Below are 27,014 nucleotides of genomic sequence, written 5' to 3' on the forward strand. Positions count from 1 at the left end.
GCACCCAGTAGAGGCTCAGAGAGCCTTACGGTTGGGTGGGTGGATTCTGTTTCTTCTGCCAAGTTGATTTTGTCCCATTTCCCCGGTATGGGCTCTGCCTGAGAAGATTTAACAAGATTGAGCCCTGCTTGCCCTGTGATGCCCAAGGGAGCAGCGCCCAGGCCGACCTTGTTGGAGGCAGACGATGGTGAAAGGAGCCGTCCGTGTCCGCGGCCCCGCCGGTCCCGGCCCTCCGAGTGTTGCTCCTGCTCCGGCGACTGTCAAGATTTCTGCTCAGGAAAGGGATTTACGAGGCTCACTCAGCAGACAGACTCGATTCTTCCTTTCCCTCACCACTCCACTCCTCCTCCTCCTCCCCCTCCCCTCTTTCCTGCCTCTCTCTGTCCCCTCTGCTCTGGGGAATCGAATGAACCTCGGACAAGCCCAATTTCCCCCGGACACGGAGGCTCTGGGAGTCTCAGGACCCTGGTCAGGGATTCCCTCTGGAAAGAAGAATCCAAGTGGCTGCATCTGCTGCGTCGGTTTCTGGAAATGATCTCTCAAGTGGACATGTTGGGTGTCGGACCTAGTTTCCCCCATCAGGATGCCACTCTCCGTGGGGGATGGGTTCCCAGGCCCAGGTCGGGTCCCCTCAGATCGGACACAGCCCCTGTCCCACATGGGGCACACAGACCAAGAGGAAGGGAGAGGGAGGATATTACCCCCCATTTTACAGTGTCAGAAACTGCGGTCCATAGAGGTCAAACGACTTGGTCAGAGTCATACAATGGGGCAGTGGCAGATCTGGGAAGCTGGGACAAGAATCTCAGTCTCCTGATTCCCAGTCCCATGCTCCTTCTGCCAGACAGCAGACTTTGCCTCCAGTGCACAAAGCCTTAGTTGGGTGGGGGTGGGGGGGGATCACTCCTTGGGAGCCAGTCTCCCCTCCCCCGCCGCCCCCAACCACCCCGTCCTAATCAGGGGCTCAGAAGAGCTTTCTCATACCCTTCCACTGCCAAGTCTCGGCCTAAACCCACTGGCCTTGAGATTCTCAGCCCAGAGTCACTGTTCCCAGCCCGGCAGTTGGACTCGGGCTCCTGGATGCTACCAAACTCCAAGTCCAGGAGAGTCACCCACGAGCCTCTGGGAATGGAATCTGTGCTACTGTCACCAGCTCCCTCCTCTCCTCCCACCCCCAACTGGAACCGGTCCTTTCCGGGGAGACTCCCGTCAGATGCTGATGGAGATTTCCCGCAGGAGGGACCCACCCTGTCTGTCTGCCACTGACCATGGGATCATCTGCTGCAGGTGCAGCCAGGCACACATATGCACCTGCACATATATATGAGCAACATGCGTGTACACACTCTGTGCATGCATTCATTCAATTCATTCAATAGTATTTATTGAGCGCTTACTATGTGCAGAGCACTGTACTAAGCGCTTGAAATGTACAAATCGGTAACAATATACACACACATGCCCATACTCAAAGATGCCCATTTGAATACACTGGTGCACATGGCACCATCTTCTCCAGCCTTAGGATGGATGGCCAGGACTTCTCCCTCTTCTCTCCCAAACCTGCCCTTTAGCAGTTGGACAGTTCTGAAAGAATTCCACAGCCGAGTTGGTCCACTGGAACAACTGTCCACTGTTCAATTGTCCATTCCTGAACCTGAACCATCGGTCAGACATCTGGACGGCTGATTAGACGGCAGGGAGATCTTCGTGCCAAAAATCCACACGGCCCCCGATCCCCTGAAAACAGGTTCGCGTTCAGATCCTCTATTCCCCTCCCTGCCCCTCTTCCCTATTCCCTTCCCCTCTTCCCCATCTCTTCCCCTCTCCGTCCCTCCTCCCTCCTCCCAACTCCCTTCCCTGTCCCTCCTTCCCTCCACTCCCCTACCCCCCCACCCCATGTTTTTCACCCCAGCCCCTCCTCCCCTCTCCCAGCCGTTTTTGCTTTTTCTCAGTTCTGATGTGACTTGGCCCAGTGGTGAAGTCTGTCAGTGGTGAAGGACTCACAGCTTGTCTGATTTAGTGAGGTCAGGGAGAGAGTGGGGTATCTTCATGCCTGTGTATACCTCTCTGTGCATCTGTGTGCAAGCATGCATGTATGCACGCATGTGAGTATGCGAGTATGTCTGTGCGTGCACATAAAAGTGTGTTCACGAGTGAGTGTACCAGTCTCTGAATGCAGTGTGCACAATGCAGTGTACACACGTGCATGCACACCTGAATGTGTCCGTATGCATACGTGAATGAAGGTGTGTGTATGTAGGAGCGTGTGTGTGTGGTTGGCCTCCCATCACTTCCCGGAGCCACACGGATTAATTACTCGCCAAAGGGATATGGTGGGGAGGGGGGACTGAAGGACATTTTCACTCCACGTTCAGGGTCTGCTCGGTTCTAGTCTCAGATCTGCCCTCAGCCACCTGCCTGCCCCCAGCCGAAAGGGGTGGGCGTTCCCGAACCGCGTTGCGTCCAGCGACTTGGCTCGGCCGCTGCTGCTGTGACTCCTGTTACCGCTATTCTTCTACTGCTTCTTCTGTTACCTCTGCTGCTGCCGCTTCTACCATTCATTCAGTAGTATTTATTGAGCCCTCACTGTGTGCAGAGCACTGTACTAAGCGCTTGGAATGTACAGCTGGGCAACAGATAGAGACAATCCCCGCCCAACGACGGGCTCACAGTCTAAACGCTACCGGTGCCGCCGCCGCTGCTCCTGCTGTAGAGGCTGCTGACAGGTCTCAAAGAAGACCTCCCCCCCACCGCCCCCGATCCGATCCCACCCCCCGACCCCCGACCCCTCCCCCGTGCCTGGACCGGGCCCCTTCCCCCTCTCCCGGCCTCCAACCACCTCTAGTCGGAACCGGGCGGACCGCCCCCAAGGTCCGAGGTCGGTCGGCGTCCACTGGGACTCCTCCCCGAGGGAGTTAAGGGGCCCAAAAGTGGGTGAAGGAGCCCCGGGCTGGGGTCTGCAGGAATCACACCCCCGCCCCAACTAGTCCACCTCCCCCGGCCGGGGCGGTCCGATGCGGGGCTTCGGGTTAGGGCGAAAGCGGCTCCGAACGGTGGCCGGTCCTAGCTGGGCGGGGGCAGGGCGGGTGGTCTCCTCGGCTAGAAGCCCCAGGGTGGCCCGGCCTCAGCCCCGGGGCTGGCGGGGGTGGGAATGATGCGGGGAAAACCGTCCCCACTTAGACTCGCTCCTCCCGGGGCTCTCGATCCCCGAGGGATGAGCGAGGGGACAGGAAGGGGACCTCTGTCGACCGGGGAAAGGTCCCGCGGCCTCCCTAGCCTGGAAGGCGAGCCCGGCCTCAACCCACGGTCAGGACTCTGGCGGGGGGGGGGCAAGGCGGGGACGTGGAGTAAACAGGGCTGCAGGCGTAGTGGCTAGAGCACGGGCCTGGGAGCCAGACGGTCCTGGGTTCTAATCCTCACTCCCCACTTGCCTGCTGTGTGACCTAGGGCAAGTTATTTCACTTCTCTGGGCCTCAGTTACCCCATCTGTAACATGGGGATCGAGACCGCGAACCCCACGTGGGCCGTGTCCAACCCGGTTTGATCGGATTCACCTCAGCGCTTAGAACAGCGCCTGACGCAGAGTAAGAAATGCCATAATCACTCCAGCGCTTAGTACAGTGCTTTGCACGCAGTAAGCGCTCAGTAAAGACGATCGAACGAATGGACGTGGATTCCCCGACCCTGATCCCTTTCTCCCTCAATTTTCTCACTCCGGGGCTTCCCCGGGGATTCTTCACCCCACTTCATCGCGCTCTGCCGGCGAGGGCGGGGGAAAGGAGGAGGAGGAGGAGAGGGGCCAGGGACGGACAGATGGGCCCCTGGCAGCGGGCGACACCTCCCCTCTCCCCTCCTGAGCGTCCCCGGAGATGAAGGGATAATTGAGCGTTGGCCACAGAGCTCGCAGCGCCCGCCTCCCCTTTCCCCGTCCCCGGCCTTGGCCGAGGGGCCGGAGGAGCGCGGCGGCCGGGGGATGACTGACTCCCTCCGGGAAAGGGAGGAGGGGAGAGGAGGAGGAGGAGAGGGAAGGCGGGGGATTCCTGCAGCAGCAGCAGCGGCAGCGGCAGCAGCAGCGGCAGCAGCAGGAGCTGGAGCAGCGGGAACGGCAGGGTCTTGATCAGCAGCAGCAGGAGGGCAATGCACCGTCCGCAGAGCCCGCAGCGGCCCCCAGCTCTCGGGCCCCCGGGCCTCCGGAGCCCCGCCCGCCCTCGCCCTCCTCCCCGATAAGGCTGGGACTCCCTCCCAGACCGCGTGGGGAAAGCAGGTCCGCGGCCACCAGGTCTCCTCCTCCCCCCGCCCACCACGTCCCTGGCTCCTTCCCTCCCCTCCCACCTGGAACCTCTCGGCTCCATCCTCCCGCAGTCACAAACCCGGCCCCGCCCGGCCCGGACCCGCCTCCAGACTCCAGCCTCTCCAGCCTGCAGCCCCAGCCCCCCCAGCCTGCAGCCTGCAACCCCCCCACCCAGTCTGCAGCCCCCCAGCCTCAAGCCTGTGCCCTCCCCCCCCGCCTGAAGCCCCCCTCCCCAGCCTCCAGCCTGTAGTCCTAGCCTCCGGCCTCCAGCCCCCCCAGGCTGCAGCCCCCCAGCCTGTAGTCCTAGCCTCCAGCCTCCAGCCCCCCCAGGCTGCAGCCCCCCAGCCTCCAGCCTGTAGTCCCAGCCTCCAGCCCCCCCAGGCTGCAGCCCCCCAGCCTCCAGCCTGTAGTCCTAGCCTCCAGCCTCCAACCCCCCCAGGCTGCAGCCCCCCAGCCTCCAGCCTGTAGTCCTAGCCTCCAGCCTCCAGCCCCCCCAGGCTGCAGCCCCCCAGCCTCCAGCCTGTAGCCCCAGCCCCCAGCCCCCCCCCCCCCAGCCTGCAGCCCTCTAGCCTCCAGCCTGTAGCCCCAGGCTTCCTGCAGCCCCCCGCCCCCAGGCGATGCCCCGCCCACCCCTTCCTCCCCTGAGCGGAGCTTCCCTCGGGCCCCGGCGCGGGCTGGGTTGTTAGCCGTGATCTTCCTCCGCCCCCTTCCCACCCCGTCCCCACCCCCAGCCGCCTCCCTCGGCCTCGCGGGGGCAGAGGGACCGGCGGCGGCGGCGGCGGAGGAGGAGGAGGAGGAGGAGGAGGAGGAGCCCGGTGTCCCGGGTGCCCAGCGGGGCGGACCGTGCCCGGGCGGGGGGGGGCGGGAGGGGGCGCGGGCAGCCTCGACCCGCACCGGGGCGGGGAGGCCACCGCGCTCACACACTCACACACACACTCAGACACAGACAGACAGACGGAGCAGCCAGGCCTGCGCGCAGAGGCCGAGGCGGCGAGGGCGCAGTCGCATCTCCCCAGAGGGGCGAAGAGGAAGGGAAGGGAAAGGAAGGGAAGGGAAGGGGACCCGGAGGGCGGAGACGCCCCCCTTCCCCTCCCCTCCCCTCCCCCCCTCCCGGGAGCCCGTCCCCGCCCCCGCCTCGTCCGGGGGGTTTCAACTGGGAGGGTCCGAGCCCCCCGCAGCCTCCCCCGAGCGCCCGGACTCCCGGACCCGGCCGGACCAGCCCCCCCATCTGGGGGTCCCGCCCCCGCCCCCGCCCCCTCCGGGGCCGGACAGCCGCAGGGGGAGGGGGAGGGGAAGGGTCCGGGAGCCGGGGGCCGGGGGTGGGTGGGGTGGGGGGGGGTGTCCCGTTGATGGCCCTGCGCAGTGGGACGGGCTGGTTCGGCGAGGTTCTGCGCAGAGTGTCGGGGCTGCAGGGCACCTGGAGCCGCCGGCCCGGCAGCTTCCTGTGCCTGTCGTCGTCCCCGGAGCCCCCGGCGGCCCCCCGCGCCCCCTCCGTCCGGCCCCCGGCGCCCGGGCGCCCCGGCCCCGCGGGGGGCGGCGGGGGCAGGGGAGGGGGCGGGGGCGGGGAGCTGCCCCTCCCCCGGCGGGGCCCGCCCCGCGCCGGCCCGCGCCTCCCGGGGGGCGGCGGCCGGTGGGCGCAGACGGCCGGTCCCCCGGCCGGGGGACATGCGCCCCGCACGGGCGCGCTGCGGCGGGCGGCCATGAAGCGGCAGAACGTGCGGACCCTGAGCCTCATCGCCTGCACCTTCACCTACCTGCTGGTGGGCGCCGCCGTCTTCGACGCGCTGGAGTCCGACCACGAGATGCGCCAGGAGGAGCGGCTGCGGGCCGAGGAGGCCCGCATCCAGGGCAAGTACAACATCAGCCGCGACGACTACCGCCAGCTGGAGCTGGTCATCCTCCAGGCCGAGCCCCACCGGGCCGGCGTCCAGTGGAAGTTCGCCGGCTCCTTCTACTTCGCCATCACCGTCATCACCACCATCGGTGAGCGCGGGGCCGCCCGGGGGGCCGCCCGGGGGGCCTAGCTCGGTGACAGGAAATAATATCGATGATCACAGTAACGAGGGGATCTGTCCGGCGCTTACTGGGCGCCAACCACTCCTCTAAGCGCTGGGATGCAAGGGGGGCGGGGGGGATGCAAGGTCAGCGGGTTGGCCCACGTGGGGCTCACGGTCCTAACCTGTAACCTGGGGATCGAGGCTGCGAGCCCCAAGCGGGACAACTTCATCGCCTTCTCTCCATCCCGGCGCTTAGAACGCTGTAAGGACACGGTATTTGTTCGGCGCTTCCTAGCATTACGACGACGATGATGATGATGATGATGATGATTAGTAATCCCCGTCTTACGGAGAGCCCCGGCTTCGACGGCCGGACGCCCCGAGGGCCCTGGCCGGCCTCCCTCTCCCTCCCCCTGCCTCTCCGGGACTCTTCTCGGGGCCGCCCGAGGCCCCTTAGCCCCGGCCTCTCCTCTCCGGGCCCATAGCTCTCCCTGTCTCTGGGTGCGTCTCTCCCCCCCACCCCCGGCCACCGTCTCTGTGTCTCGGCCCGTCTCTGTGTTTAGGTGTCTCTCGGCCCGTGGGTGTGTTTGGGTCCCCCTGCCTCGAAGAGGAGGGGGAGATGGGGGAAGAGAGAGAGAGAGAGAGAGAGAGAGAGAAGGTTCCCCTGAGAGGAAAGGAGGGCTGATCCCAAGCCCACTTTAGATCCCCGCCCCGGTCCCCTCAGTTTCCCCTCCCCTCACCGGTTCTCCCGGTGCTAAGCGTGGCTTCGCTGAAAGAGCACCGGCTCGGGAGTCAGAGGACCTGGATTTTAATCCCGGCTCCGCCACTGGTCTGCTGTGGGACCCTCGGGCAAGCCGCCTCACTTCTCTGTGCCTCGGTTACCTCATCTGTCAAATGGGGATCAAGACCGTGAACCCCACGTGGGACAACCTGATCACCTTGTATCTAACCCGGCGCTTAGAACAGCGCTTGGCACGTAGTAAGCGCTTAACCATTGTTATTCTCCCCAGATCTCCCTCCAGCTCCCCTCCCCTCCCAGCTCTGCCTCTTCATCGGCTCTCCCTTTCTCTCTCTTCCTGGTTCTCCCTCCGTGCCCCCATCTCTCCCTCTCCCCAACCCAGTCTCTCCCCTTGCTCCCATCCCCCCGACCCTGCCAGCCACTTGGCTCTCTGGGTCCTCGGTGCTGTTCGGCTGTCGGTGTTTGGGGGAGAGTGGTGTTCTACCTGGTGCCTGGGCTGGTGATGAGAGACTGGTGGAAGAGCGGGTGAAGAGAAAGAACGGGTCTCGGTCGGCTCCTCCGGCTACTCACACGCCTTGGTGCCTTGCTCAGTGATAGAGGATCTGACCAGTTCCTGGCACAGTAACTACTTAACTCCTTAACTCGGTAACCCAGCCCCCTCCGCGCCTCCCCCCCCCCACCCATCCCTCACCCTGACACCTCTATGTGACTCTGTGTGGCTCTTATTTTTGCAACCGGCACAGCTAAGGATCCAGCCGGGTACATCCAAGGGTACTGGAGCGGGAGGGTGGAGTCTATGGGGCTTTTGAGGTGGAGCCGAGGGGGGCTGGGCAGGGCAGAGCTCCCCCCTCCCCTGGCCCAGGCAGTGAGGGAAGTACAGCCAGGACTCGGAGCAGTTGGTGTCTAGGGAAAAGAGGGCAAAGCGGTCCCCGGCGTCGGAGCCGTGACTTTAGGTCCGGAGAATACACAGATGCCAGCGGGGTTGGGCAGCCGGTGACCACTGAAGAATAATCGATCATGGGGGCCCAGCTCCTCCTCTCCAAGCTGTTGTGAACGGAGCTGATGTCGGGCACAGAATAAGGAGAGTACTGCTCCAGGATCTAACTGGGTCTGGAGGGTCCCCTTAATGAGACTCTGGCCTCTGTGCGCTGAGCCACCTGTGTGTGTCCCCGTCTGTCTCTCTGTCCAACAGTTGGTGTTCTGTCAAGTCCAAGGTGATTTGAAGTCCCCCCACCCCCACCCCCCCCCCCTCCTCCCACACTCCCAGCCTATGGTAGCCAAGAGGTTTGCTCTCTATTAGGGGAGCTGAGATGGACAATGTCTTTCCACGGTCCAGAACTTGTAAGTATATACTGCCACCTGGAAACACCGTATGGGGCATCTCTTTTCATCAGCCAGAAAAGTGTGTGCTTTTGGCAGAGTTTTGGTTTGCTCCCCCACCCCTCCCTTGCTTTCTCCCCAAGGGAGGACTCGAACCATCTTCCTCCAATTCCCCATCCTACTGGCCGTCCGGTGATCCGCCGTCTTCATGTCTTTCGTCTGTCTCCTTGACCGTTCCCCTTGGCCAGAGAGGTTCAGGTTGTTGCTACTCCGGAGGTATTGGTGTGAATGAAGATGATGACAGTGTCCCTCGGGGAGGCTGCATACAAGGGGTGGGACCCGCTGGGAAGAGCGGTGAGCACTTTGGCCTACGTGGATTTCTTGCAGTTTGGGCTGCAGTGGCCGGTGGCTGCTCGCTTTAAGGTGGACCTCAGTGCTCCGCACGTTTCTGCCTCCTTAGGAGTCCAAATCGCTGGTCCAGCCCCCTCCCCCGACCAAACCGAGTCACTGGTCCAGCCCCTTCTTCCCCGACTCCAAACCAAATCACCAGACCAGCCCTCTTTGCAATCCCCAGTCCAAATCAGCAACTGAGTCAGGCACATCTGTAGGTGTGCTTGCCATCGGCCACCGTCGGGGACGGTCGGCATCGCTCACTCTCTCTCCCATCTATGGTGGGGACTTGTTTCCAGGGAAACAGAGGAGGAGCAAGAAGTAAATGATACTTTGCTCCCTTGAAACAGAGAGAGATACATTTTCCTCCAAAACTGAGTATCAGCAAAAAACTTTCTTCAGCGAGAGCATCGGAAACTGTGCCTGCATTTATTGTGACTGACGGCGGGGCCGGCAGCGCCCTGGGTGGAAGGACAGTGAGGGAGATCAGCTCCCCATCTGGACCTGGCTTCCCCGAGGTCCTGCAGCCTCCCGTGCTGTTCACCTTAGCATTCGGAAAGTCTGGGGAAGCTGAAACTCCCACACTCCGTCTCCTCCCCACCACCCCCGCCCCCCTCCCCGGGACCAACCTGTTAGAGCCCCTCCTGGCTCTGCCCCGGTCCGAGCGAGGCACAGACCGTCCGCTGCCTTTCCGTCTGGGATGACTGGCCAGTCTTCTCAGGGGACTTTGACAAGTCGTTGCTTGACCGTCACACCTACTGTAGGAACGTGAGTTGAATTTCCTTCAGATGTTTTCCGGGAGAATTTTACAACAGGTGCGTCGGGAAAGAGTCCTGTCGAAAGCGGGCCGAGAGAGTCTGGGAGCAGGAGGTGGGGGGCCAGAGCTCTTTTGCGAGAGTCGGTTTCATCTTGGCGGACAAACAGAATCGTCTTTCCTCTTTTCCACCATTTTTGTCTTTTCAATATAAATGCTAATTAAGGAGCTCCCTGGCCTTGGACAAAAACCACCCCAAGCCCTGTCCTCTAGAGAATTGTTTTTGGATTGAACAATAGCAACGAGGAGTCAAGCTCATCTTTGTAGACACTCTTCTATTTTATCTAACCCCGAGATACTGTCGCCACACACCCCGCTTTCACCACAGGGTCTTCAGAGGGGGAGTCAATTAAGCCAATTACCTCTGGCCCGGGCTAAGGGAGAGGCGCTTTGCCCATGCGATCGGTCGACCTCATGGGGCCGGGGGTCTTCCGTGACGATGGCCGTATCCTGCCGCTACAGTGAAGGCTTTGGCAGTAGAAGCACGGGGAATCATCTCTCTGGGGTGTCCAGCAAGTCCGGCCCTGGATCCCTGGGTACCGACCCCCTGCCTCCACCCCACAAGACCAGCCACCCATTAAATGGAGTCTCTTCTGGAGCAATTATTCTCCAGAGTCGCGACTCTTCTTTTTCCCTCCCCATTGGGCTTCTGCGGGTGTCACGAAGACTCTGATCTGTTTCCGAAGAGTTTGAGACTGTCCTCGTGTGTGTGACAACCAAACCCCTCCTTCCTTCCTCTAAGACTGGGCTCCCCTTTGCAGCCAGGGATGGGGTCTATTTTTTTTGTTTGTTTGTTCTTTCAGTGGTATTTGCTAAGCGCTCGCTGTGCGCCAGGACCTGGACTAAGCCCTGGGTTAGATACCGGATAATCAGACCGGACAGAGTCCACGTCCCAAACGGAGCTCAGAGTCTTAATCCCCATTTTACAGATGAGGTGACTGAGGCCCAGAGAAGTTAAGCGACTTGCGCGAGGTCATGCCGCGGACGAGTGGCGGAGTCAGCATCGGAAGCCGGGTCCCCCGGCTACTCCCGCGTACTCCTTCCCGGTGCCCGGGGCGGGAATGCACACCGGGCAGACACTCAGTTGACACGATTCCTCCAGCCGCGGCTTTGGAGTCGGGATGGGTTAGTACGGGGATACGATTATTCCCCAGAGCGGCTTCGCCGGGTCACCATCCGGTCTTCCAGGCTGTGGGGCTGGACGGAGGTGCTGAACGGGACAGCTCCAGGAGGCGGATGGAGCCGGCCCCGTCCTGCCGCGGGAGCTCGTCGGCCTCGCGCCAGCTGCCCCGTGCCATCGCCCAGTGCCTCTGCCCGGCACCGCGACCCAGTGCCACCACCCAACACCACCGCCTAGTGCCACCGCCTAATGCCTCCACCCAGGGCCACCGCCCAGCTTCCCCCTCCTGGAAGCTCCGCTTCCCAGCAGAGAGGCGACGAACGTCTGAGGGAATGTCCACATCGTATGACTCTCGTCCATCGTTCGTCAGTTAGAGGCCCATCGGCCTGGCCTGTGAGAGACGGTAATTAAAATGAGCGAGGGGAAGGGGAATGACAGGAGGGCGCGGTTGGTTTGGGGGCTAGCAGTTGGTGGGGGGGCCTCTCGGAATAATCGCACCCGTGGTATTCGTCGAACATCTATTATGTGCCTCCCTCCTACTTGGACTGTGAGCCCCATGAGGGACGACGAGTGTGTCCGTCCTGATTATCTTCTTTCTACCCCAGTGCTTAGTACCGTGCTTGGCATACAGTAAGTGCTCAGCGGTACCGTAATAATAATGATTACGCCAAGCTCTGTGCTAAGTGTTGGGGGTTATCTAGTCCCATTAGATCAGGTTTCTGAGGCTTCTCGCTCTGCCTTCCTTAGGCTTGGGGCCCGCCAGTCTTCGGCTCCAGGTTGGGAGGAAGCTGTTCACGGGGGAAGGGGATGAGCCTGTTTAAGGAGAGCCACGCCAAAGGCACCGTTAGTTTTGTTCCATACAGCTTCTCCCTACCGACGTGCCCTCCCTCACGCCCCACCTCCGTGCTCCCCACAAGCTCCCCGAAAGACGAGTGCCCTCTCTGCTCTCACCGGCCATTCCATCCTTGCACCCTGGGACCCGTTTGGTCAGTCGAAGGCCGCCGCGGGGCCGTGTAGGCTTAGGCGATATAGGGGACTGGAGGGAGAGGTGCCGACGGAGGCCTGGGGAGGGATAATCTACGCGAGAAGCCCACGGGTCCCTGTAATTGCTCACCTTGTCTCGTCTCGCGGCCGCTCACCCGAGCTTCTTGCGCGGCCTGCCTGGAGCCGGGCTGGGGGGCAGCAGGCGAAGAGGATGTTGTGAAAGCCACACCGGCCTTCTTAGAAGCTTAAGGGTTCGTCTGTGTGCGATAGGTTTAGGGCAGCAAGTAACTGTGCTTATTTAGGTAGCTAGTGACACCGTGCAAATGTGTCGGGAGAATTGGTTAGATCTCACCATCATTTAGGCTCTCCGGGGTGATAGTCAGGCTCGATTTAGCACCAGTGTTCTAGTAAACGCTGAATATTTACGGAGGCTTGTGTGGGATGTAGAGAACTGGGACGTGTGTGGTACTTCTGATTGGAAGTTCCATAAACAAGCTGAGGAGAAGTAGGAGTAATAGTAGTAGTAGCAAAACAGCAGCAGCAGCAGCAGCAGCAGCAGCGGTAATAGTGGAACTTATTGAGTCCTACTGTGGGCAGAGCCCATGCCAGGCGCCCACCTGGGGCTGAGTTGAACTCAGTGCTTGGGTTGGGGTACCAGACACCAAAAGCATGATCTCTGCCCTTGGAGAGTTTTACAGTGTAATGGGGAAGACCAACACAGAGGACTCTGCAAAGAAGAGGAGCAAGGTGGGAGGCCGTCAGCCCCAGGGGCCCGCTGGGGTCGGTGGCCAGTATGTCCTGGACTAGGGCTGCTCGGAAGGCCAGGTTTGTGGCTTAATGGAAAGAGCGTGGGCCCGCAAGTCAGAAGATCTGAGTTCTAATCCCAGATCCATCATTCGCCTGTTGTGGAAACTTGTGCGAGTCACCCAATTGCTCTGTGCCACAGTTTCCTCATCTATAAAATGGAGATTCGATACCTGTTCTCCTTCCTATTTATACTGTGAGCCCCATAGAGGACAGGGACTGTGGCCAACCTGATTATCCTCTAAGCTCCCTCTAAGGTAGGGAAGATGTGTTTTCTTTTGATCGTACGTTCCCAAGTGCTCAGTTTCCCAAGTGCTTTGCTTTTGGTAGGTGCTCGACAAATCCTGCCGATGGCCAGGTCGAGAGGGTAATACTACTTCTACTGCTATTAATCATCATCATCATCATCATCATCATCATCATCATCATCACAATGGTATCTGTTCAGCACTTACTAGGTGCCAGGCACTGTACTAGGTACTGGGCTAGAATCAAGGTAATTGGGTTGGATACATTACCCGACCCACACGAGGCTCACAGTTGAATCCCCATTTTACAGATGAGGTAACTGAGGCAGAGAGAAGTTAAGTGACTTGCCCTAGGTCTCACAGCAGACAAGTGGCAGAGCTGGGATTTGAACCCCAGAGGTCCTTCTGACTCCCAGGCCCATGCTCTGTCCATTGGGACACACTGCTTCCCTAAGTAAGCCCCTTTAGGGAAGGGCCTTCCCCTTCTCTGTCCTGTATATCCACCCCTAGCAGCTAAACAGGGCCGTGTTGTCCCCAGGTGCTCCCCGACCATGAGTTGATCGTGGTTGGTCCCGGTGACTCTGGGTGCTTCTCGGGGGGTCGTGTCACCCCATGCCTGACAGGACACTGGCCCGGGACTCAGGTGTTCGGCTGGCCCAGGAATTCCCAGTTGGGGTTGAGTGGTTGCATGTTGGCATTGGGACGGTCCAACCCATTTCTGTGAGCTGATTCCTGGTCCCAGCCCAACCTGAAGGGGCCACCCAAGGGGGATCCATCAACCCTCTGACACTCCACCTGACCTTGGCCAATCAGCCTCGCAGACTCTAGGTGGGCACAGAGTTGCCCCAGTGGGTGTGCTCTTTCTGCCTCCACCGACAGCAGCTGCTTCTCATTTTCCAAAGCAAGACCGTGGCCCAGAGCTCCACTTCGGAGTCAGAGTGAGCTCCTTGTGGGCAGAGCCTGTGGCTCGGGCTGCTGAGATTCATTCCCAAGCGCTTAGCACAATGCATTACATCCCTGGGGCTCTCCCCAAATATGTTCCCGCTACTGCCGTTGGCACCAGCTTCAGGACCTGGCAGGGTCCTTTTCTCCCTGGAGAACAGGCTGTGTCCAGCCAGGGAGAATCCCCCAAAAGGTAGATGGAGGCGGGGGGGAGGGGCGCAGGGAGGGGCCAGGCAGGTCTGACAGCGGCATTTGCACGCTGAGGCTCACTGGGGTGATTTGGTTGGTGGGCAGTCCTGGGAGTCCCCCAGGCCACAGCTGCTGTCGGGGGGGGGGGGGCGGTGGGCTGCACCCAGGTAGAGGGGGAGCACGGGAGTCTGAACAGTGGGGAGAGGCAAGGCTGCAGACCTCCAAGACCGATGAGGGGTCTTCACACGGGCCGATCAGTCGGGGTGAATTCCTGCAGACTGCTCAGGTCTGTCAGCCCACTCTCCTGGGCTGTATTCTTCATCAAAAATGAGAGTCCCGAGGTAGGGAAAGCCTCCATTGGGGTTGGTAGTCAGGAGGCCGGGGCATCGGGACCTGCTGTGTGATGTAGCCGAAACACTTAGCCTATCTGTGGTTCGGACTGTGCTGTGAGATATGGTGAGGCACCCAACCTCTCTGTTCTTCAGTTTTGCTGCCTATAAAAGGAGTAAATGAAGACCCATCTCTCTCCTGTCAGGACAGCCCTAAACCCAAGATGCCAAGCCCCATTCTCCATGGGGCCCAAATCTTTCCCTGTCCGGCATTTCTTCTCTTTTCCTTCAGGAAACCGGGGACCAGTTAGTGCATCAGCAATGGAGGGAATTTCTATGTGACCCACAGGGTCCTGCCTTCTGGGCTACTCCTCTGTTTCCCAGACCATCCCCAGCACTGTCTCCTCTCTTTGACTGCCATGGGCTGAGGCTTCCAGGAGCCCGGGGTCAGCTGCACTGCCGGGCTGCAGTACTCCGGGTGGGCTGGTGCTGGAGTCCCGTATCGATTGCTGACAATATGACCCGGATCTTCCCTTTCCACGCTGCTCCCCGGTGATGTGTTAGGGGTCAGGGATAGGCAAATGGGGTGAGCGTTGGCATGTCTGGAGCAGCGATGATCTCACCAGTGTCGTGTGCCACCTCTGAGTGTTGGGGGTCCTGGGGTGGGGGGACTGTGGGGGCCGAGTGCAGTCACCCTGCCCCACACCCCCTGTGCTCTGGGGCGATAAATACGATTGAGTGACTGACTGACCGATCCATGTGACACCGTCTCCAATTCTGTCCTCACAGAGCGTGGGTTAGGCAGGCCGGGTCGAGGGAGGCGATGACTGTCTGCTGGGAAGGCGTTCTTAGGGTGCGGCCCATTGATCCGAAAAACGGCTTTCAGTGGCTTGTGGTCAAAACCGGACCTGCGGTTGGAAGATGTGTGGCACCGATGACCAAAGAGGAAGGTGGGGACCCTCAGGCGCTGGAGGTGACGATAGAATGGATGCCCATGCTGAGTGGCCTCACCTCCCCGGGGGCTGACAGGGCTGACGGTGGTGCTGGACCCGACACCTCTGGAGGGCCTCCCACCCTGGGTTCTGAGGTTTTCTGTATTCTGGCCTGGATGGGGCCGGCAAGCTGGGTCGGTGGGGGTCTTTTAGGGCATCAGGTGTCAAAAGCCAACTTCAAAAACCTCTCATGAAATGAGTCCTTAGACCACACTAAAGCCAGTCACGATCCACAGCAACCCACCCGGGGTGTGGTCAAAAATGGAGAGGCCAGGCATGAGTAAGGTCAGGGCATCTGTCGTCCAAGCTACTCTTCAACTCAAGGGATAGAATGACACAGCTTCCCCCCACGTCCTCCTGCAGATAGGCCCTCCACCGCTGATTGCCCTGGCCCCACTGTGGCTGGAGGCTGGGCCCGTTGAGGTGCCCGCAGTGCTTCTCGTGGAGCTGCTTCCTTTTCCCCCGCAGGGTGAAATCAAAGATGAGATTCAGTTTGGCAGATTTTCCCCCAAGTCACTGTTGGAACAGTAGCAGCCAAGGCCTCCCCGATGCTGGCAGGGGCAGAGAGCAGGTTGGCTAACCCTCTCGTCGGATCCGGGGTGCGGAGACAGGGCCCCCCCCCCCCCTTGGGGGAGTAGCTGTCTCTGACCCGACTGAGAGCAGGGCTGCTCCCTGGCTGCTCTATGGCTGCTCTGCTGGGAGGTGGCTCTCCTTCCCCTGTCCCCAACTGGTTCTTCTGGTTCAGGATTTAGAGGTCTGTTATTCCCAGTGCAGCTTGGAGAAGCGAGGCATTGTGGGTCCATTGCCCGTTGCATTGTCTGACCAGTTATAGGGCCAGGGGCATCCCCAAAAAGGTCTGGGGTGGGTGGAGCCCACACTTTCCAGCGAGGCAGTCTGCAGTTTGGCTAGGGCCCAGCACTGAGGTTTGGAACTTTCTCCCTCTTCCCTTCTCGGGGATAGCCGACCCTGGAAAGCAGTTCCCAACCACCTCTGGGAACCCCTAGGGTGTAGTCTATGATGCTATTGAGTTGGAAGTGTTTCTTGGAAGTTGGAAGGACCCCTTCAGGCCACCTTTGTGTGGCTGCCTAGAATAAAGAATAAAGAAAAGTGAATGGGATCGGCTCCCCACCTGTAGTCCACCAGATCCCAGAGGTCGCTCACTACCCTGACACGACCAACGGAACCATCATCTCGTTGATTTGTTCAGGGCAGACAAATTTACTGGGCAGCTGCCAGGGTTCTTCCATTCATTGGTGGATTCAGTGGTATTTACTGGGTGCCTACTATGTGCCAAACAGTAGACTGGGAGTTTGGGAATGTACAATAGAAGTAAAAGGCAAGGCCCCTCACCTCGAGGGGCTTACAATCTAATGGAAAGGTCTACACCCTACTGATGGTGTCCATAGATGTACCTACACCTCGCTGAAGCTCTGGCCCGAACCATTTCCTGTGGTAACTGGATTCCATCTGTTCACCAGCCTACCCCCCCTTCTGCGCGAGAAAGTTTTCTCCTGTTTATATCTGTTTGGACCCTGCTGTCCTGCTGTCCTGCTGGCTTCCTCCGCAGGTCTCCCCTTGTTCTGGCACTGTGGGTTTTGGTGAACATCGGTTTTCTCCTTGCTTCGCCCACACCTTTTGGGGTTTTGTAGACTTCAGCCGGGGCTCTTCCCAGATTGGTCCTCACCCTCCCAGCTGGCTCCCTGACCCTCTCTGAGCAGAACTACCCTTGCCAGGGGGCCAGGGAGGCTGCTCGTTCTGTGTATGGGTGTGTGCGTGTGTGGAGAGGGATGGGGCGGGGGCTGGGGGACATGATAGCTGGCCCCCTGTGGATCAGGAATATGACCTGTAGTCGGTACGGAACCATCTCTCCGGAGTGGAGGAATAACTGGGGGCAGGCCCTCGATCATCCTCCTCGCTGAGGGGCGGAGGGGGGACTTAATGACACAGCAGTTCTGAGAACCAATCTGGGCATTTTAATGAACCACCTAATTCATCCTTTATGATAACAATGAAACTTGGAGGAGACAATGTTCCAGCACTAGTGCTCGCCGGGTACAAGGTTCAGGCACCAATATCCTCCCAGCCCCCCATCAGTCATCGAGGTGTCGTTTTGCTCCGCCGCACTGTCAGAAAGTCTGGGTGGGCGGGCGTGCGCCGGAGGCCCTGGGATGCTAGAGAAGGGTTTCGGGGGGTTGGAGGTGATAGTGGCAGCATTTTTTGAACGCCCATTTGGTGTGGTGTTCTGTACTAAATGCTCGAGCCAATTCTATTTTCCCTCTTCACTGTGTGACCAATGTACTTAGGCCCACTCCCCGGTACTTACGTACATATCTTTAAACTCTTTTGCTCCCTCTACGTATTACCATGATGAGAGTGCAGGTTGCCGGGGTGCCAGGCACCTTCTGTGGGGGCCCCAAGCCCCGGGACTTCCTATCTGGCTCGGGAGCCAAGCAGCCGGAAAAAAAACCCGTCTACAGGGGCAGGGGCTTCTCGGCAGCTTCCCCGCTAAACCGGAAACATCGGGACTGTGGGGAAGATACAAGGAGCCTAGAAGATCTGGAGAATTTGGTAGCACAGACCCAGACGTAGAAAGCTTTGATCACGAGTCCCTGATCAAACACTGGTCAAACACTTCCATCGACAGAGACTTCGAATTATTGAGCTTCAGTGGTCAACGGGAACCTTCTCCCTCCCCTCTCCTTCCTCTTTCCCTTTTCCTCTCCTTCCCTTTTCCCTTCTTCCTTCCTCTCCGCTTCCCCTTCTCCTCCCGGACGCTCTCTCTTCGGTTTCATCTCCTCTCCCTGAGCCCCCTGATTTGGTTAAGGATACCCGGGGGGGGGGGGGGGGGGGGTGGGGTTGCCATGGAAACAGACGGCTGCCGTGCACGGGGTGGAATGAATGGCTGGAAGGTGCCGTTCGCATCGCACCTGGGCCGGGCTCCGGCGGGCGGCGAGGGGGAAGGAAGAGGAGGAGGAAGAGGGGAGGGAGGAAGAGCGAAGCTGTGCTAAAGTTTGCCGGGTGGTCCGCCTGTCGTCCGGCGGCGGCGGCGATGGACCGCAGCCAGATTGGCGGCACTCCCGGGATCCTCCGCCACCGAGGACAAGCTCGGTGGTTGCAGAGCGCCCCCTGGGGGCCAAGCGTCGCACTGGCACCGGCGGGGGCTCCCGTCACAACCGGGGGTCGCGCTGGGGGTGGGGACGGAGATAATAATAATAATTGTGGTATTTGTTAATAATAATGATGCTTTCTGTAATAGTAATAATTGTGGTATTTGTTAATGATGATGATGGTATTCGTTGAGCGCTTAGTGTGCGCCAGGCACCGTCCTAACCGCCGGAGCGGATACAAGCAAATCGGGTTGGACACGGTGCCCGTCCCACACGGGGCTCACGGGCTCGATCTCCATTTTACAGATGAGGTAACTGAGGCACAGAGAAGCGAAGTGACTTGCCCAAGGTCACCCAGCAAACAAGTGGCAGAGCCAGAATCAGAGCCCTCGACCTTCTGACTCCCAGGCCTCTGCTCTATCCGCTACACCGTGTTGCTTCTCGGCTGGTGATCCCTGGCCCCGGCGCGGCCGCTTTCCCGGGGCGTGGAGGGCAGCCAGTAGCTCCATCGGCTCCACTTCTGTTAGGTTTTACCAAGTGCTATTTCGCTTCAGAAAGGGGATGGAGCCGCCCCTGGAGCCCGGCCTGCCGCCCCACCCCCTACCACCGATCGACTGCCGAAACAACCTCACCGACCTCAGCGTTGGCATCTTTTAGCGAGTTCCCTTCCTGGGGGCCAGCTCCAGCATCTCGTTAACTGGAAACGGGTGGCCTCGTGGGCAGAGCGTGGGGTTTGGAGTCGGAGGCCCTGGGTTTTAATTTCAGCTCTGCCGATTGCCTGCTGTGCGATGTTGGTCAACTCACTTAACCTCTCTGTTCCTCAGTTTCTTCATCTATGAAGTGTGGATTCAATACTTGTTCTTCTTCCTACTTAGACCGTGAGCCCTATGTGGGAAAGGGCCTGGGTACGAACCTAGTTATCTTGCATTTACCCTCGTGCTTAATACAGTGCTTGGCACACAATAAGCACTTAACAGATGTCATTATTATCATTATTATTATTATTATCATCATCATTATCATCCTCATCAGGCTTCCAGTCCTTTGCTCACACCCTTTCCACTGCCTCAACCTCCCTCCTCACCTCATCTTCCATCCCTCCTGAAACCTCACCCCCTCTATTAGACTTTTCCCAATGAGTGACTCCCCACCATCCCATCTCATGTCTTCCCAACTTAGGGATTAAGAAAAGGCGACTGACAGGGCAAACAAATTGAGGCTACACTCAAGTGCTGAGGACGGTCGCTTCTATCCCTGATTTCCTCTGCACCTATGGTGTATGGGTAGTCTGTGTCTGTCTCGTCGACTGAGAGCATAGAATGTGTCTGGCTTCTATTCTATCCCCCCAAATGTCCAAGTACAGGACTCTGCACTCAGGGGGTGTCAAGTACAGTGTTCTGCACCCGGCAGCCACCCAGGCAGGGGTCTACACCCAGGAGGCATCCAGCAAATACTTTCGAATGAATGATGAATGAATGAGAGGAGTTAGGCCTCTAGGGATCAAGGAAGAGAACAGTGTTTCATTTGAGAAGTTTGAGGAGAAATTTCTTGTTCTGGGGTGGCCATTGGTGTGACCTAGGACACATTTTTAAGTTGTCCCGAGCCAGCGTCCAGTGAAGGGGCTTAGATTGGGGCTCTGGCCAAGGCTAGAGGGACCGCCACAACTGGGGGACAAGCTGTTGATGGATGGGAGGGAGCCAGGGTGTCTCCATGGAGAAGCAGCTAGACCTGAGCCAGTTCCAGGTCCAGTCATGCTGTAGGGTAGGGGGTCATTGAACTGGACGGTGGTTGCCTCGGGCCCTGGGTCTTCTGGATGTTGTGTTCCTTTTAGCCAAGATCAGCCCCCTCCCCAGCCCGGATCTTTGTTGTGTAGCTGCTCCACCTGTCCACCTCAGTGAGATAGTTTGTGTGGGGGTGCTGAGGGGGTCTGGTCGTGCTCTTTCCTCCAGGCCATTCTGCCTCCTCCTCTCTCCCCTCCCCAGAGCTGCCGCGGGGAGGGGTTACCCATATTACGGGGGCTGCCCACCACCCATAAACTCTAGGAATGGATGGAAAAGTGTGCTAAAATTGGGCATAAAGTCAGTAAAAAATACTTCAGTGTCCCAAACTGCCAGCCACAGGGGGAGTCCCAGGTCTGTGGTTGCCGCCACTGTCCCTGCCTCCAGCGCCCCATTTGATGCCATGAGACCTGAGGGCAGAGCTTGTCTCGAGGCTGTCTGGCTGCTCCTGTCAGGGTGGGTGCCTCCCTCCCCGCCTCTGTCCCAGAGCGCCTACTCCCTGACACCACCACTGTGAACCCAAGTCAGTTACAAAGTTAGCAAGGCTGCACGAATCACTCTCGGCAGCTGGCAAGGCTGTAGATTCCAGCCAGAATGGACTCATGGGACGGGTCGGGGCTAAGGTCCAGAGCTTGGGGTCCAGAGCTTGGCGGCGTTCCCTGGAAAGGATCCGGCACCAAACTTCACAGTGGAATCTGCAAATACTGACTGTGGGCAGGAGCTGTGGCAGGGATGGTGGGGGCGGGTTTGGGAGGACAACAGAGTCTAGCAAACTCGAGACTCTTCCCAAAGGAGAAAATCAACAAAGTTGTTTTTCCAGACAAGAATTTTCTACATCTGTGTGAGTGTGTGTGTTTGCACAAAAAGAGCCCTGCCCCTTCTATCCCTGAGATTATGTCCATCCAGGCCCAGATAGCGACAGCTCTGGGCCTGGGGCTGTGGCCATCACTGCCAAATTCCTTCACCCAATGCAGCTGTAGTGATGCCGCAGTACACTGGCAAAGCCCCCTACCGTGGGGTTGGGGTGATCAGCGCTTAGAACAGTGCATGGCACATAGTAAGCGCTTAACAAATACCATCATCATTATTGCAACACACCAGGGCCAGGGCTTGGGGGGCCATAGAGGGGCTGGGTCTCCAGTGGTGAGGGAAGGGCCAGGGCTGGAAAGGAAAGACAGGAAAGCAGGGCTAAGCCGGCGTAAAGAGAGCTGGGAGCTTGCGAGGGAGGGCAAGGGAAGGAAAGAGGGAGGGCGGGAGGTAGGGAAGCAGGATGGATGAGCCCTCCATCCTACTAGAAGTGCAGAGAATTTCTTCCTTGAAAAATGGCAAAGATTAATGGGCCGATCCTCAGACACCAACTCCTCGGCGAACTTCTCCCGCGAATGCTGCCGGTTGAGAACGCAGGTCACAGTCCGTCACGGGGGTCTCATCGCAGGAGGCTTTCTGTCCTATTGTAGTGGGGCAGTGGGTGCAGTGGAAGGTGGATGGGGAGGGAGACCCTTCCCCCTGGGTCCTGAGACTGGGGGCCAGGACCATAATGAGTCCATGAGGGTTCTTCCTGGGACCCCTCAGGTTCACTTCCCAGAATGGCCCAGCCCAGCCTGAACCAAGACCCTACAGAGTGGCCTTAGTCTGATCTGAGCCCTTAAAGAGGATCTGGCTTCCGCCATCAACATGAGGAGGGGAAACTCCGGTCCCTAGACGGTCAGTCTCGTCTCCCTCTCCCCCCGGCCACTTGGCCACCTTCTTCCCCTCTCCTGGGGCTCTTCTGGGGCTCTTCAGCCCAGGCAGTTGACTCCTCCCTGGAGAAAGCCCTGCCCAGGCCCAAGGAACCAGTCCCACACTGTCAGGTGGGGCTCGAGCCCAGGTGAGTTTGGTCAGGTAGATAAGGGCAGCGAGGGAGGGCAGACAACTGCTGGCCGACCGCTAATCTCTGGCCTCTCTCGACTGGGAACCTTGGGCTGCAGGGCCGGGGTTCAAAGCTTCATGGTTTTTCAGTCAGAGGCAGCAGAGTAAGAATGAGTGCCCTGGGACCATGGGCTTGTGCTGAACCTTGTGTTCATCTCTATGATTGTATTTATCTTGATGATGTCTGTGCTAGACTGCTTGTTTTGCTTTGTTCTGTTTTGCTTTGCTGCCTGTCTCCCCCATTTAGACTTGAGCCTGTTATTGGGCAGGGATTGTCTCTATCTGTTGCCGAACTGTACAATCCAAGCGCTTAGCACAGTGCTCTGCACAGAGTAAGTGCTCAATAAATACTGTTGAATGAATGAATGACCCTGCCGAGCCCAGGTTTGCTCTGCAGCTGGCACCACCACTCCTACTGTTCCAGGAGCCACAGCAGCCAGTCACCTCTGACCTGCTGAGTGTGCGTGTGCAGGTGTGTGCGTGTGTGCGTGCACGTGCATGGTCAGTGCACACACTTGTGTGAATGATGGGACAGAGGGACATGAAACCCCCGCAGCTGCAATGACCGTGGGCCCCTCGGGGCCCCCTGGCCACCCAGACCTGTGTCTTGGAGGAAACGTCCGATGGGTGAGGCGGAACTTTAGCCAAAAATCAATACAAGAAAGGAAGCTGACTGTTCAAAAAACAATAAGCGATCAGACTACTGACCCTCAGGCCCTCTTGTAATCTGCAGTCAGTTAAATAGACAGGACAGATATGCCGCTACACTTAATAACCTTGCTCTCCCCGTGTCCCTGAGAAACCATTCCCCGGGGCTGATGGAGAAGGAAAACGGTTTCTCTGAGGCCAATAAGTCAGAGTCCTGGGATGAGCCAGAACCCAGAGGCGAGCCAGGGCAGCATCTCCGAAACCGGAGTGGGGCGATGACTGGAGCGGCAAGGGCTGCCGGTTTGGGGTCAGCAGGACCGGGATGGAAGGCAAGGAGGCAGGAGATGGATTTCACTCTGAAGGATCTTTCTCGATAGGAGGGCATGGAGCGGGTGTTGGGAGCTGTTGGGAGAATGTCTGGAAAGCTTCTCTTGATTCCCAACCCCTCTCCCGGGTGGTCTCTCCTCCCTCCTCTCACCCCCAAATTGCAAGGGGCTGCCCGGTGAACTCCAGGTTAAGGCTCAGAAACACCGCTTTCGCCCCTTGAGCCCCAGTGCCATGTGGAGACATACGTGGGCTGGGGGATCCAACGATCAGCCCATTGGCCGATCCATTGACCGACCAGGGATGCCCCGTGTGACCCATGGGAGATCTACTCCAGGGTTCCACTGAATAATCATCCCACATCTTTGTCAGGCATGGCTCATCTTCCCCTGTCTGGTGCTTGTGCAGCTTCTCTTTCCTCCTCCCTCGGGCCTCCCCCGCCTGCCCTTCTCACCATCTCAATTCTTCCTTTTGTGCCCAACCAGCTATCTGAGGTAGGAAGGGAGAGACAAGGACTTGTTAGCGGTTTCACCCTTGGCCTTAGTAGGTCTTCTGTCTGAACCTGTCACCAAGGTTGTGAACAGAGAAGATTTGGGTGATTTGGGAGAACGAGGCCAGTGCCATCAGGTGGCCGAATTTGCACTGAGCCCTGCAACCTCGAGGGGTGTTAAGTTCATTTACCATCCTCCTCCCCAGTGTTGTCTGGCCCTGAGCTCCTTCTAACTACTGCCCAATGGGACTCCCATCCTGTGGGAATGGGAGGGAGCTGGGAAGGGGAGAGTGAGGGAGAGAGACAGGGAAGCAGAAGGTGGCCCAGGAAGAGCAGGAGAAGGAAAACGGAGGAGGGAAAGAAGGAAGAGACAACATTAGAGACAAACCAGATTGCAATGTTTTGACCACCTCCTCTTCCCTTATTTATGGTATTTACTAAGCGCTCAGAGAGTGTCCAGCACCGAGCCAAGCAGAGGCTCAGTCCAAGAGCCTCTGGGCAGACATGGAAAGCTGGAAGCTCCTTGATGCCCAGGGACTATCTTGCCCGAGTTCTGGCTGGTGACCCCCGCGAGACAAGGGTGTTCCCTCACCATGACATGGGCTGTGTCCACTCCCCTGTGGGTGGGGCTGGGCCCGGGGCTCAGTGCCCTTTGACCTCCCCGCCTGCACGGCTACTGGGCAAGAAGGTGATCCCACTTCCCATTCTCCCAGCATCTTTCCCCGCCCTGGGCCAGTCTTGCTACCTCAGCGGTTTCTCCGCCTCCACCCACCCCACACTGAGGTTTCCGGCAGAGGGAGAAGGTTCGGGAGATGGCCATCGGCCAGACCAGCAGACACGGCCACAGAGGGCCGTCCAGTTAGGCTGAAAGCCTTGTCGTCTGCAGTCTAGGGCATCCACCCCGACTCTCGGGCCCCGGCCCTCTTGGCCGGGCCGAACCCAACCACCAACTCAGGGTCCTGCCAGCTTGTTGTTCACTGACACCCACGTCCCCGCAATTTGGGCAAGACATCGCTGAAGGGAGAGACAAGTAGCAGGGGACCCCCACGGGCTGGCGACCCATTGTTCTGGAAAGAGCTCTCCCAAGCAGTGGGTGTACAAAGGGGACCAGACCGGAGCTCTGAAGAGCCTGCAGGGGCTCGTGGGCGAAGGGGAAGGGAGAGGCTGAGACTTTCTTCATGGGGTAGGTACCCAGAAGAAGGCAAGGAAGCCAGGACTGGCCGGTCACTTTGGCGACGGTTTGGCGGGCATGAAGGAGGAAGCCCAGGAGCCAGGTACCAGCCTCGTGGCGAGTGGCCAGTGCGGCTGTAACCATTCCTGCCCGGGGTCGGTTTAGGGCTTCGGACAACAGCTGGGGAGGGATGCTACCAAAGGCTCTGGTGGAGGCGGTAGAGAGAGCAGTGGTGGTACAGCAGGCGCCTAACGAGCCCCGAGCCCGGAGGCGCTGAGCCGTTGGGGGCAACCGCCAGACACCAGGCAGCCACTTCCTCCCCTCCAGCTGCCGCTCTAGCCTTGCCTCGCTCCTCTTTAACCTGCCATCGTGTGTTTTCTCCATCCACCCCCACCCTCCTGCAGGCTATGGACACGCGGCCCCTGGCACCGATGCGGGCAAGGCGTTCTGCATGTTCTATGCCGTGCTGGGCATCCCGCTCACGCTGGTCATGTTCCAGAGCCTGGGTGAACGCATGAACACCTTCGTCAAGCACCTGCTGAAGCGCGTGAAGAAGTGCTGCGGGATGCGGAGCACGGATGTGTCCATGGAGAACATGGTCACGGTGGGCTTCTTCTCCTGCATGGGCACCCTCTGCGTCGGGGCGGCCGCCTTCTCCCAGTACGAGGACTGGAGCTTCTTCCACGCCTACTACTACTGCTTCATCACATTGACTACCATCGGGTTTGGGGACTACGTAGCCCTGCAAACCAAGGGAGCCCTGCAGAAGAAGCCGCTCTACGTGGCCTTCAGCTTCATGTACATCCTGGTGGGCCTGACGGTCATCGGGGCCTTCCTCAACTTGGTGGTGCTCAGGTTCTTGACCATGAACAGCGAGGACGAGCGTCGGGACGCGGAGGAGCGGGCGTCGCTGGCCGGGAACCGCGGCGGCGGGGCGGCGGGGACGGCGGCGACCGTGGCCGGGGTGGGCCGAGACCCCCGGCGGGGCCGGCCGCCGCGCTTCCGGGCGGAGGTCGCGGACCTGCAGTCCGTCTGCTCCTGCCTGTGCTACCGCTCCCGTGAGTACACCAGCAGGGTGGTCTCCCACCAGAACTCGTTCAGCTCCAAGCTGAACCCCCAGTACTTTCACTCCATCTCGTACAAGATCGAGGAGATCTCGCCAAGCACACTGAAGAACAGCCTCTTCCCCTCCCCTGTCAGCTCCGTCTCTCCGGGGCCCTTCAGCTTCCCCGAGAGCCACGGGCTGATGAGGCGGCGGCGGTCCATCTGACAGGGGGCCCGCGCCTCCGCCTCGGTTTCCCTCCGGGTCTTTGATTTGGGGCCTTCCCCCGCCGGAGAGCGAGGGGACGGCGGGGACGGAACGCTGCCAGCCTCCCGGGGTGACTCAGTACTGAGCATGAAGCATGGATTGTTACTTTTCCAGCAAAGTATGCCTTACATTATGACCCCCACCCTCCACCGTTTGGTGGTGCTGAGGGGCCAGAGGGGGCGGGGAGTGGCGGGGCCCCAATCCAAAGCTGCGGTGTTGCGGGCCGTCCCCGAGGGGGTGAGGGTCCAGGGGAAGCCGGGGGGAGGGGGGCGTGAGGCCCCAATCCAAAGCTGCAGCGGCGTGACCCCCCGTGGCGGGTCCAGAGGCGACCGGCAGCGGTTCGGCCCCAGTCCAAAGCTGCCCACGAGTGGGAGGACCGTCCCCTTCCCCCCGGCCCGGGACCGTCAGGCCTGACATGTTCTCCGCGGGGCGGGGCGGGGCGCTGTGCCGGGGCTGTTCCAGTCTGCAGCTGAGGCCGTGACACATTTAAAAGCATCAGGTATTCCATTTTTTTTTCTTCTCCAGCGATTGTGTTACACAGCAAGCTTTCGACTTGTAGACTGCTTCCAAGAGAAAAGAAAAAAAAAGCCAAAAACCCTTTGATTCATCATTTTGCCAAAACAAGCATGTAAGCAGTCTGTATGCCAGGTCTAACCTTTTTTAAAACTGCGAGGTTCTAGATTGTATTCAACATTTTTTAAAACGGGGAGGGGAGGGGGGCAGGAAGAGATGGATCATTTTAGCTTGCCAGTTCAAAATTAAAAAAAAAAAGCATGCACTTTGTACAACTGGTATGCATTATTAACACAAGGAAAACTAGCAACGGAATACATAATCAAAAGCAAGTGATATTATTCATTTATTAAACTACATCTCCTCCTGTTCCAACAATTTACTGGGCAGCTGGAATTTTTAAAGGAAACTGGAAAATTGTTGGAACGACAGAGAGTCTATTGGATTATTTTGTCCTCATTGATGCACTTATCATTTTTGTGCGGCATCCGCCTGCATGAACACGAGTTCTATTTTTGGAATGCTTGGGTAAGGATGGGTCAGAGGTCGATGTATATTTTTTTCTAATAAAAAGTGGCAGGGCAATCCTTGTTTTAAAAAAAGA

General features: G+C 58.9%; 1 protein-coding gene across 1 annotated transcript; it reads left to right on the top strand.

Annotated features, from left to right (window-relative positions):
- Nucleotides 1–5,959: 5,959 nt before the first annotated feature.
- On the top strand, nt 5,960–27,014 carry KCNK9 (potassium two pore domain channel subfamily K member 9). The gene is made up of 2 exons (XM_007661420.3): nt 5,960–6,277; nt 24,993–27,014. Exons 1-2 carry the CDS (start codon nt 5,995–5,997, stop codon nt 25,856–25,858), a joined length of 1,149 nt encoding a protein of 382 aa, XP_007659610.2. The 5' UTR covers nt 5,960–5,994; the 3' UTR covers nt 25,859–27,014.

This window comes from Ornithorhynchus anatinus, chromosome 4 (genome assembly GCF_004115215.2).
Source record: "Ornithorhynchus anatinus isolate Pmale09 chromosome 4, mOrnAna1.pri.v4, whole genome shotgun sequence".
NCBI lineage: Eukaryota > Metazoa > Chordata > Mammalia > Monotremata > Ornithorhynchidae > Ornithorhynchus > Ornithorhynchus anatinus.